This window comes from Lichenostomus cassidix, chromosome 12 (genome assembly GCF_008360975.1).
Source record: "Lichenostomus cassidix isolate B80296 chromosome 12, HeHo_3.0, whole genome shotgun sequence".
Taxonomy (NCBI): Eukaryota; Metazoa; Chordata; class Aves; order Passeriformes; family Meliphagidae; genus Lichenostomus; species Lichenostomus cassidix.
The window spans coordinates 11,634,767-11,647,068 of NC_139493.1; the positions used below are offsets into that span (position 1 = coordinate 11,634,767).

The window sequence follows — 12,302 nt, forward strand, 5'->3', positions numbered from 1 at the left end:
GGATGCAAGGGGGACAGTGTGGGGGTGCAAGGGGAATACGGAGTGGCAACAGAGGGACGTGATGTGACTTTAGTGGGGATGTGAGGGAGGGATGCAAGTGGGATGCAGGGGGTGGGCAGTTACAGCAGGGTTAGGTTTACAACAAATGTAAAGGGGATATGCAAGGGACACACAGCAGGGAGCTGAGAAGGATGCAAGGAGGCTACAGAACTTGTACAATGGGGTTGCCATGGGAATGCAACAGGAATAACAAAAGGAATGCTGATATGGCAGCAATAGGGTTACAACAAGGAGACACAAGGATGGGTACAACAGGGGTTACAACAGGGGTGTAAAGGGAATGCAATACAATTGAGATACAACAGAGATACAAAGGAGAGTGCAGCACTACACCGTACAGAGAAACCTCACAATCCCCTTGCACGAGGCTTAGGAGCAAGCTTGGGGTGGGGGACAGCTGTCCCCTTCCCTGGTCTTGGGGAGGGCTGTGATCAGGGAGCACAGAGCTCTGCCATGTGCCCATAGAAAGGACGCAAAGGTTGAAATCAGAGCATCCCACTTACGAAAATCCTGTTTCAGGTGTAAAAGGAAGTCTGTCACTTAGGATACGAACCTGTTACCTGCCCTCCCTTCCCAACAGATGACACTGTTTGCTCTCAGGAGCTGCATTTCAACATGAATTTAAAAATCCACTCTGATTTTTTTTTTTTTTTTTGAACTGCCACCTGAATCCTTTTGCTAGAAGCAAATTTACTTTCATTCCCCCTGGGTCACATATCAAGCTGGCGTGTACCTTTAAGATATGCCAAAAAATTATGACAAAACTTAATTAAATTGGAAATGAGATCACCTCCTGAGTAAAAGCAAATTGGGTCAAATCCTCACCCCACCTGTGCTTTGATAAAGGATGTCCCTTTGGTCTGGCAGGTTGGGGGAGGAGAGATAACTGGTGTAAAGGGCTTTCCAGGTCAGAGTTTACTATGATAACCGTAAGATTTTGGTAACATCAGCAGTCAGAAGAGATTTATAACTGAAAGATCAAGGACTTTAGGTGGCCCAGTAAAGTTGAGGCACAGCCTGTTTTGGGTTTTCTTTCCCAGTCAAGCTGGGCTAAACAAAGATGAGCTTCCGCTAAGGTGACCTAAGAGAGGGATTTCACAAGCCTTCAAACACTGTTTGCAGTCACAGTTGTTTGTTCAACTTTCTCGTGCACAGCCCCAGGCTCCCGCGGGACACTTGCAGGGCAGTGCTGACTCACTGCAGGGATGGATTACCCACCCCATGGTTATTCCAGGCCACCTGGTGGGAATGCTCCTGGATGCAGTCATAGCAATGACGGCACTTAAAATAGAGAAGCTAAAGCAGAGTCCTGCGGTGGTTTTATGTTGAAACATGGCATGAGCTAAGCAGGGAGCCCACTCCTGAAAGCTCAGCATGCAGCCTGAGTCATTGAGAGTCTCCTTTGGTGCTGACGTGCTCCTCTGATCCAGCCACTGCCAGCAAGGGCACAGGGCACAAGGGCACAGCTTCAACAGGTCACAGCCCTGCCCAGGCAGGCAGTTTGCAGTGCCATGAGGACTCTGCCAGGCAGGGGCTGAGGCTGCTTCTCCTTTCCAACACACTGGAGGAGATCTTGGGCTCTCCAGATGGCACAGGGGGCTGTGGTGAGAGTGCAGGGCATGGCTGGGCTGCCAGCATCCACAGAGAGCAGATGAGCTTCAGGCTTCAGAGGAAGCTGCAGCAGCTCCCTGGGCACCTCCACAGGACCCTGCAAGGCCATGTTTGGGGTGGTTGCAGTGTGGCAGACCCAAATTAAAGGCCAGTGCCTGCACTGACCTGCCCCATGCATTTTGTTTCTCTTCTCAGCCCACAGACAACTCATCGCACAGCTGTGGCAGCTGGTGAGGACCGAGTCACCTCTGTGTCACCCTCCAAGGCTGCTGGCATTTCAGAGCCCAGCGCCAGCTATCCTGGCCCTCAGCCGAAAATTACTCATTCCTAATGCCAGTGTCCGAGCTGGGCTTCCTATTGCCACAGGAGAACAGCTTTGGTGCTGTGAGCAGGACAATGACCACAACAAGGACTTATGATCCAGTGAGAAACAAAATGTCTCTCTAAATTAGAGCAACCGCATGATAAAAAAAACATTAAAAATAATCAGAATTAGCTGTCCCATGGCCCCAGAAACCAGGCAACAAGACTTATGTAAACAGTCTTGTTTTCCATAGGAAGGTAGAAGCTCTGACTGAATTCAGTCCAGGATGGCTGTGAAGAACTCCAGCTTCTGCCTCACCAAGCTGAGAAGCAGCATTGCTCCACTAGGTGAAAGGTTTCCATGTTATTTTCCACTGCTGGGTGATGGATCCCCAGGGCACGTGGAGAGGCTGTTTGCAGTCTTAACAAGTGACTGCATGCTGCTTTGGTGGCATGAATCATCTTCCCAGGGTGCCTTGTCCCCATCTGTTTCCACTGGCGCAGTGGTGGCCCTGTGGAATCTGTGGGCACAGCAGAGTGCTGGGGCAGGCAGATGCCCCAGAGCCCACCATGGAAGCTGCTGTTGAGGAAGGCCTTGCCATGTCCTGAGCAGTGCCACTTTAATAACACACCAAAGCTACCAAAATTTACACCCCAGGACAGGGATAAGATCTCGGCTCACCTTGGTTTGCAAACAGCAGCTCTGGGTGAGAACTGGAGTAAATAATTCCTCTGGGCACCACCTTGAGCAGCTGCCCTGTCACTCTTCAGGGGCTTCATTGCACAACCTGGGAAAAACACAGGAACAATGCTCCTACCTTTTGAAACATCATAAAGCAAGTCCTACTTGCCTAATAACAGCTTTAAATAATACTGTATTAGCTATACTCAAAGTTAATGTGTATATTATGCACCTCTTAATTACATCTTTGACTGCTCACAATATGGGTGTACTTAATGGCACAAAACCTTATTTGGTGGCTGCAATATCTTTATGGAGGATTAACTTCAAAGCCTCATCTTGTTGTCATGCATCAAAGCCTGTATTTCAGATTACCTCCTGGTCCTCTACAGCTAAGCTAAGCAGCCTTCTTTAAGAAACTGAAAACATGATCAGGCATTTTTCCTTGGACTGCTTTGTAGTGGACATTCTGTCATGCTTCAAACCACTAGCTGAACAACACTGATGTTGAAAAAGAAAAAGAAAACCCTATCAGAGTCCTGGACCAGCAAAGGAATTGTGTTTTGATTCCTTTAATCAACGGAGGAATCTTACCTTGATTAAGAGGTAATCTTACCTTCCAGAACCATAAATAAAAACTAAGTATCAAAGAACTGATTCAAAACATTCCATATATCTTGCACATCAAATACTTTAACCTTGGATTACACCAAAATGCCAGAGGGTCACACCAGGACAAGTATTGTCATTATATTGGCACCGAAACCACTTCCCAAATGGCCATATATGGTCTGCAGCATAGCTATGAACTTTAGCAATACAAAATGGCCCAAGTGCTTTGCTACTTATTAACTTGAAAGTCCATGAGATTGCGATAAAATCACTGCCTGATGGTTGTGATAAGGTCACCAAGAGCCCAAAGGTCATTTCATTTGCCCAAAGGAACCTACTTTTATGTTGATGGCATTTTTGGGGCTGGCTCTTCCTAGACTTCCCCTTGCCACAGTGGGTGTTGACAGAGCTGCAATTTGGGTAGAAATGGTAAAAGTTAAGAAACATGCAACACCTTAAAGCTTGGTGCATGGAAGGGGAGCCCCCTTGTCCAGAAATCAGAGTTGTGGTGGCACCTGGGGAGCACCAGCCTGGGGGTGTCAGTCCCCACACTGCCCCTCACACCCAACACCACCTCTGCCCCTGGTTCCCTGGAGCCAATCTTCCCTTTGGGGGAGCAGGGTAATGGGGGTGTTGAACGGGGCAGCAGGGACACCCCGATGGACTGGGGCTCAGGCAGACCAGGCCAGCCCTTTGCACCCTTTGTTGAAAAGGCACAGCAGCACCAAACCCCTGACCAGCACACAGACACCACATCCTGCCTATGGAGGAGAAAGGAAGCTTCAGCCAAGCTTCCCCATGGGTGCTCCCCCCTCTTGGGGCATCCCGTGAGTCACTCTGCCCTTCAAGCCCAGAATAGGCTTCCTCTGCCAGAGCAGAAGGGGATGTGGGCTGACCCTGCAGTGTCTCCCTCCAGCCCTCCCAGGGAGGCACAGGAAACCTCAGAGATCCTCTCAGTCCATCTCTGCCAACAAAAACAATGCTGTGGGTTCCCCACAGGCAGCCAGGGCTGTGGCTGAAAGGAAACAGCTGTGCCTGAGGGAGAGGAGGAACCCCTGCATCGCTGCGGGACCCTCACATCCCACTGCCCCATGAGGACCCTAAGCAGGCGTGTGGTGCAGGGACACATCTCACCCCATCCATCCCACAGCACCTTCTGGGGACTGGGAAGAAGATGGAGAGCTGAGTTGCTGCTCCAGAGGTAGTGACACACCAGCCACAACCCCATGCACCCAGTACAGGCTGTCAGCAAAGCTTCACCAAAGGGCCCTGGGCAGCACCTCCCCACTGCTCTGAGCTCTTGCCCAAACTGCCTTCTGCATCACCTGCAGCCTCCTCAGTTACCTCTCCTCCCCTGGGATCAGGGAGAGGCTGAGGAGAGGCTTTATTAAGGAATGTCCCACAGGTGCTGCTCAGCTGGAGAGGGTGTCCCTCACCTGGCATCATTCCAAGTAGGGACAAGAACCCCAGACTGTGTTGGTTTCACCAGCAGCTTCACCCTCTTGAGCAAGAACAGGGCAGCCCTGAATTGTCAGTGTTCATGCATCCACATCAAGCATGTTTTATGATCTGATAAGGAGCAAAGAGAACATGCACAGAAAGTGCAGTAAATAGGGAGTAAAGTGGTACAGAAAGGAACATGAGCTCCCTGTGTCACCCCCCACAGGTCGAGTGGCTGTTGTTTGTCCCCCTGATAATTTCTGGGGTGGAGGAGAAAGGGGCAAGTGATAAGGCAGGAGCCCTGATGATAAACACAGCACTGATAGCCACAGTTCAGGGTCAGAGCCCTCATGGGCACCACAAAAAAACACTTGCTGTTTGATGCCAGGGTAGCCAAAACAAGCCTGATTTTGGGGAGAGCACTGGGTTTTGATGACTCTGACCCTGAGGCTGCAGCTGCTGTTGCAAGCACTTGGCTCAGGCTGTGCTTTTAGCAAGGTTAAGCCATAGCTTTACACCCCTTCAAGGCTTTTGCTTTCCCTCCCCTCTTTCTTTATTAGTTTCTTCCAGAGCCTGTCCTGCCTGGGGACAGCTCATTGGAAACCCAGAGGACAGGAAGCACTGCCTAAGCCCTGTTATTTTGGAGGATCTCCTGCCCACTCCCCAGGTAGCTGTGTTGGTTGTCAAACACTGGGGTAAAGTGGTGACACGTACCTTGCTGGCAGCCAGGGCTCCAAATTCCTGTAATGCCAAAAGGGATTTGTGGCTCCTATTCCAACACCTGCAGCACACTCCCTGGAGAAATTCCCTCCCCAGCAAGACCTGGATCCCACTGCTTTCAGCTGTGCCATGTCTTTGGGAACCCCTCCATGGGCTGTGTTTTGTACCAGTTCCATCTGATCCTGTTCTGTTGGCTTGGTGTTGCCAGCCATGCCCTGGTGTCCCTGAGTCTAGACCTGCTTGGGCAGCAGGGTGCAGGCAGGCTGGGTGTTCCCAGAGAAAGGAAGGAGGATATGAAAGCACCCTGTAAGCACAGGGAGAAAAATTCAAGACACTTCAGGATGTCATTTAGCTTGACCTCTTGTTGCACCTCCCACTGTTATAACTTGGTTGGGGCCAACAAATGTGTCTCTGGCTGAGGGCTGACACGTGGTGGAGGATTAAGGGAGGATTAAGGGGCTGGTTTCCCTGCAAAAGCCACCTCAGGGGAACAAGGCATCCCACCTGCAGCATTCTCACTCAGGTGTTGTTTTAGCCAAACTCATGTGTTCCCTTCCACCACTCAGCACAAGCCAGACTGACATGCACAAACCAAGACTCCAGTGCTGGGGACACTTGGCCAGGAGTTTGAGGGACAATGCTAGGCATCATGTGTCTTCCTGTGGCTGCCTGGCAGCCCCTTCCAACAGCCTTCTGGTGCCCTTTGGAAATTCCACTCTTCCCCCCGTGCTGCTTCCCAGACCTTTTCACCATCCACCCCAACCATCTCCTGGTCTTGACCTCTGGTCTGGGATGGCCCAGGGAGATTGGTCCTGGCCCAGCACTGCCCAGAGTGATCCCAGTGAGGGATGCTGGGTTCTGCCAGTGCCGTTGCTCTGCCAGGATTTGAAGGTTGGCTCAGAAGAGCCTGTTTTCCCCCCAGGCAGAAGTTCAAAGTTTCCATGCTGCTTTGTAGTGGGAGATGGAAGTCAGGGAAAGGAGGAAATGGTGATTCCTGTTCGTGATTGACACAGCTGACTGCCCAGTTTGACCTCCCAGCCAGCCACAGAGGGACAGATACATAAACACACACACATACATATTTTTAGGCACGCTCGCAGCAACTCATTTTGCCCAGGTCCATGAAGATGTTGCTCTTCTTCTTACTTTCACTCTTCCATTTCAACCCATCGCTGAGCCTAAAAATCTGCTCCTTCAATGTGAGGTCTTTTGGAGAAACTAAAATAGCCAAACCTGAAGTCGTCGATGCCGTGGTCAAGGTAGGTTTGTTTGCCTGGACGGGACAGACGCTGAGCTTTCCAAGGGTTTCTTAGATGCGGAGTCTTGCAATTTATTTTTATTTCACAGTTAAATTTCAATTAAAAAAAGGAGCAAATGGTTTTTAAAATGTTGTACTCATAAAGTAAAAATCAGCCTGTGATTGAATAGAATGCTTGTTGTTATTTTAACCTGCATGGGAATATAAAAGAAACAATATTTGCTGTTTCCTTTGGAAATTGAGTTAGGAACGGAGGGAAACCTCAGCGCATAGCAAAAATAATTTTCACTTTGAGTCCACAGAGCTTTGTTTTGTGATACATTATTTACTTTCCTTATGTGCTAATTATTCTCAAATATTCTAGTCTAATTAAACCTATTCTCAGGACAGCAAATAGTATCTGTAATATTAGAGTCTGGTAAATATCTGAAAAGCCCAGCTGCTAATTTCTGTAGGCAAACTCTCACCATTCAGCCTCTGCAGAAGCTGAAGATAATCCTGATTTTAAAAAGAACCACATTTTAGACTTGTAGCTTTGCAAATGCCCTCCAAGATGCCACAGTGAGGGAGGATGTGGTGCTTGGTGTCAGTGAGGTGGTTGTGTGTGCAGAATGGCACCAATGAGGAATGACGCCATATAGTTAGGTTTTTATTCTTTTTTTGCAAACTGGAACAGTGGTTTTCTTGGCTTTGCATTCCCAGACCACTCTTCCTACACTGTCATCACTGTGGGCAATATATACTAAATTATGGGATAACTCAGATAATTATGAGTAAATGTCAAGGGGCAAAAAGGGGCTTTTCTTCCTGACAAAAATCACCCACAAAGTTTAAGGAACAATGAAAACAGAGGAAAGCCCCTGAGCATGTTGGGCTTTGGGTGAGCTGGGCTTTCTTTCCCACAGTAGCTGAATCCCAACAGTAGCTGTGGGAGCTGAGCCTGCAGTCCCTCTGAGGTGTGCAGTCCCCAGGTGTCAGGACTCCATTTTCAGACAGACTGTTTCTTTGGGTTCCAGGGCCTGTTCCAGAGGAATCTGCAACAAACTGGGACAGGTGGATGCTGACCATGGGGAAGGAGTGCGGCAGGGCAGAGGCAGCACCCCAGCAGTAGTGATGATGGGAGAATCAGGCTCATAGCAGTGGCTTTTGCTGCCCCTTCCCCTCCACACTTCCTCCTCAGGGTCACTAAATCTGAAACCACTCTGCTCCTGGGTTCCCTCTGCCAGCTCCTGCTGGGGCTTGCAGCAGCTCTGAAAGCAGAAGAGCTTTCTTCCAGCCCCTGTTCCTCTCCCACGATCCCAGGCTGGGTTCCACTTCTTTACAAAGGACTTCCCCCAAGCCTGTAACCACTTCTTGCTTACCACTTGCTAATCCTCTAAAACCAGCCATGTGCAAACTTCCCCCTGCTCCTTCTCCTTGCAGATCATTTCCCGCTGTGACATCATGTTGCTGATGGAAATCAAGGACAGCAAGAACCGTGTTTGTCCTCTCCTGGTGGAGAAGCTCACCAGGTAGGGTGGCCACGGGCAGATGGACAAATATTGGGAAAGCTGCTTGGCAAGAGCTTGTGCTCTGCTCAGTGCCACTTTACTGAGATGAAATCTTAGGATCTGAGCTCTGTCCCAATGTCCCAGTCTCAAGGAAGGACCAGGCTCTGGCAGTCTCACTGAGGGACAGGAGCAAAGCCAGCTCCAGATCACTGTAGAACACATTTTAAAATCAGTCTAACCAAGTTAGATTCAATTTGCTACAGAGAAGTTCCCGAAGGAGGGAAAAAAGGAAGGGGAAATGCCCTCACCGGCCTGGCATTAGGCTGCAGCAGGACAGCCACCTTCCTGCAGGGCTCGGAACTGCTTTGGATTAGGGATTGCCTGTCTGGAATGAAAGGAACGACAGTCAAGAGGAAACAGCAGCGTTCAGCTGGCTGGACATGAAACCCAGCTGAAGGAGAGACAGAGGATGCAGTGAGCAGGGAGAGGGTGAAGAGCCAGTGATGGGACAAGGGTCCAGCTCCTGAGAAGGGTTTAGTGTCTGTAGCCATCTGCCTTGAGGTCAGGCAGGCAGTGCCCAGACCTCTGGGCACAGGCAAAATCATCTCCCCCTCAGCAGAAATAAACTCAGAAACACCTCTTTCCCTCCAGTCAGGTGAAGGGGCCAAATGAGTGGTACAGGTGTGTGGCCAGCGAGAGGCTGGGAAGGAACAGCTACAAGGAGCAGTACATCTTCCTCTACAGGTGAGTGAGCCCCCTCTGCCAGCAAGCCAGGCCCTCCCCCTGCCCTCTGGGGCACAGCCCCCTGGAGACTGGCTGGACATGGCTTTGTTTGGAGGGAGCCAGAGAGGTGCAGGCTGTGCAGATGGGATGGGCTGGGCCTGGATGTGGGCATCATCCCAGCACAGCCACCAGCATGGCTTTATCCATCCCAGAGTGTGGCCAGGGGTCCAGGTCAGAGCATGGGAGTCAGTGTTGGGCATGTCCCACTGAGCCACGAGTGTGACATCCCCTATCCTGTTCATTCTGCTGCAGGCAAAATCTGGTATTGGTGAAACAAACCTACCAGTACCCTGACACCCAGCCTGGGGACGAGGATGTCTTCTCCAGAGAGCCCTTTGCCATCTGGTTCCAGTCTCCCAAAACCGGTGAGGTGTTTCAGAAACAGGTCATTGACCCTCCAGGAGTTAGCAAGGGAACGCTGGCCAGACCCAAGCATGTTGGAGGGCAGGCTCAAGGGGCTGCATCCAGACCCCACACTGCTTTTCCTTCCAAGAGCAGCATTTTGCCTTTGGGGCTGCTGCCTCTGAGAAAGCCCACAGCCCTGCACATGCCCTGCTGGGAAAGCCTCTGCTGCCCATGGGCAGTGGGTTGGTGGGTGCATTCCATGCTGCTGGCATGGCCATGGGAGCAGTTATTGTGTGGGTGCTGGATCAGGGTTTGCCTGCACTGGCAGCTCCTCAGGCTCAGATGAGCACCTGGAGGGGAACACTGCAACCACAGAGATCACCCCTGGTCCACAGTCAGAGCAGAAGTTCTTTCTTCCTTAGAAAACCCCCCTTGCTTACAAGTCAATTTCTGTTTCTTTGTGACTCATTCTGTTTAACCATGATATTTTTCCTGTTCTTCTGCCTTGTTTTGAAGCTGTCAGTGAGTTTGCTATTATCCCTCTGCACACCACACCAGACACAGCAGTGCGGGAGATTGATGAGCTCTATGATGTGTACTCAGATGTCAGACAGCACTGGAAAACCGAGGTTGGTTACCACATCTGTGTCACTAACAGGGCTTTGGTACTGAGTCACCTGGCATGCTATTTGCTGTTCAGAGCTGAAAACCTTAAACCCATTGATAATGAGCCCCAGGTTTTGAGTATCTCTTTGGAGTATTTTAATTGCGTTCTCCACATTTTATACAGTAAACATGATCACCTGATAAAACTATTATCAGTATGCCCTGGAGTGCCCAGCCGAAAGAAGCCCCATTGCACTCAGTGAGTGGCTGCTATTTGAACTGTAATGGCTATTAGGAGCATCCCCAAAAAAATCCTCATTGGTCTTCTTTTGAAAAGCCATCCTTGTGATTACATTTGGAAACTCTCCTACCTTCCAGAACTTCATCTTTATGGGGGACTTCAATGCTGGGTGTAGCTATGTTCCCCAAAAGCAGTGGAAGAACATCCGTCTGAGGACTTACTCTGAATTCATCTGGCTTATTGGTGACAAAAATGACACAACGGTGAAGAACAGCACAAAATGCCCATATGACAGGTAAAGGACTCACTGCCAAACCACCCACTGGTTATGACTCTCTGAGAAAAAATTGTATCAAAAGGTGTCAGTGACCAACAGAGAAAACAAATGAAAATGAGGCCATAAAATATAATTCAGTATCCAGGGGAAACTGATCCAAATGCTTCCAGTCAGGAGCACAAAGCCCTTTGCAGACCAGACTGGGCAGGATTTACACAGAACCAGCCGTTGCTGGGGCTCAGGTGGGGATGGATGACAGGACAGCCAGCAGCACTTCTCATCTGCAGGGAGCCCTACAGACACCTGGCAGGAGGTGCTGCTGCCTTCTCTGTACCAGCTTTGCACCATGGCTTTTGCTCTTATGTTTGTAATTTGGATTGACAGATGCACAGCAAGGTTCTGCTCGGGGAGGGGACAGCTCACCTTGCCCTGGACACGTGGCAAGTCCGGCTGCCACTGCAGTGCCCTCAGAAGGGACAAGAATACATCAGCTATTAGAGCCCAGAGTCATCTTGCAGGACAAATTTCTGGATCTGAGCAGGGCTTCAGTGAGACTCCAGTCATTGTTGTCCTGTGATTTTTGTATCCAAAGCAGGGCTTTGAAATTTGCACCATTGTTGGGTGGGTTTAGACGGAAGTCATTTAATGTTGGCTTCCAAGGCCAGTGTGCACCAAGATATTTATGTGCCTCACTGCCAAAGGGGCACCTAAAGGAGCTGACATCTCTGGGTGGGCAGCCCATGGCTAAGGACAAGCCATACATAGCTGTGCCTTCATCAGAGCCACCTCTCTGGCCACCAGCTCAGTTCAATTTGGCTGCCACAGGTCTGCTGCATCACAGCAGCCCATTTCCTTGCTCCTTGCAGGATTGTGGTCAGCGGACAGAAGCTCATCGAGGCTGTCGTGCCACACTCTGTCAGGATCTTTGATTTCCAGGAGGACTTTCAGATGACCGAGGAGCAGGTAGGCACAGCACAGCCTCTGCAGCAGCAGGGAAGGGCTAATGTGGGAGCACAGAGCAGCAGTGCCTAGGCAGTGCTGAACACAGGTGATCATCACTCCCAAACTGATGCGATGCTCACGTGCCATCTCCCCACATCCAGGCAGGGCTTGGACAGAGCACGGGTGGCTGCCTCCCAACCCTCTGTGCCTCTGTCTTGCAGGCACTGGGGGTGAGTGACCATTTCCCGGTAGAATTTGAGTTAAAAGCCAAAGGAGGCTTCTTCAACTGGCTGAGATCAAAGTTTTCGAGGAAGAGGAGACCCAAGAAGAGCCGCCGATCAAGATCATGAGTGTGCTGAGTCCTTGTGTCTGGCATGGAAATACACAGATGCCAACAGATCTTGTAGAAGACTGGTATAGATTTACTCACAGCAAATGCAGTATTTAGTGGGGGAAAAAACTCCAAATATTTTGTGTGAGAAGGCAAATTAAATCTTCAGGTTGTTTTCTTCATTGTATACAGAAATAAATCAGCTAGGAGCAGCACGCTGTACTTACCTTACTGGACACAAATGTAAGGAGGTACTGCAAGGCTAAAATACTTCTGTGCTTTATCTGCAATGCCTGAAGGGCAGGGAGTTCCACACATTCCCAAGGGCTCTGGAATTCCTCTGCAGGGGCAGAAGGATTAAAAGGACATTTTTGCATCATGTGTGTGTCTGTGTGTGTTTTTATGCTTCAGAGCTGCAACCAGTGGGACATGAGTCTGGGCCTGATGGTTTGCAACGTAGAGTGTTGCTGAATTTAGAGCATTTCTCACAGAGGGGCTGAAATTGCTCACAGCATCCAGGGACTGGGGAAAGACAGAAAGAAAAGGCAGAGGGACAGGCAATGAGAGCCCCTTTTCTGCACTGCCCCAACTTAGGGCAGCA

The 12,302-nt window shown here is 50.0% G+C and overlaps 1 protein-coding gene across 2 annotated transcripts; it reads left to right on the forward strand.

Annotated features, from left to right (window-relative positions):
• Positions 1 to 6,451: 6,451 nt before the first annotated feature.
• DNASE1L3 (deoxyribonuclease 1L3) lies at positions 6,452 to 12,082 on the forward strand. 2 transcript variants are annotated; one of them, XM_085072647.1, is made up of 8 exons: positions 6,452 to 6,687; positions 8,109 to 8,197; positions 8,828 to 8,920; positions 9,212 to 9,324; positions 9,821 to 9,933; positions 10,289 to 10,446; positions 11,295 to 11,476; positions 11,592 to 11,706. In XM_085072647.1, the coding sequence occupies exons 1-7, from the start codon at positions 6,550 to 6,552 to the stop codon at positions 11,458 to 11,460; spliced, it is 870 nt and encodes a 289-aa protein (XP_084928773.1). In that variant the 5' UTR covers positions 6,452 to 6,549; the 3' UTR covers positions 11,461 to 11,476; positions 11,592 to 11,706. The 2 variants fall into 2 exon arrangements, with proteins under 2 accessions (XP_084928773.1, XP_084928772.1); XM_085072646.1 differs by having other exon boundaries at positions 6,454 to 6,687; positions 11,295 to 11,391; positions 11,592 to 12,082.
• The last annotated feature ends 220 nt before the right edge of the window (positions 12,083 to 12,302 follow it).

Excerpts from the sequence above, each read along its gene's own strand:
- DNASE1L3 (XM_085072646.1), top strand. The coding sequence starts at position 6,550 with ATGAAGATGTTGCTCTTCTTCTTACTTTCACTCTTCCATTTCAACCCA. Across the intron at positions 6,688-8,108 it reads TCGTCGATGCCGTGGTCAAG|ATCATTTCCCGCTGTGACAT; the intron begins GTAGGTTTGTTT and ends TTCTCCTTGCAG. Across the intron at positions 9,325-9,820 it reads GTTCCAGTCTCCCAAAACCG|CTGTCAGTGAGTTTGCTATT; the intron begins GTGAGGTGTTTC and ends CTTGTTTTGAAG.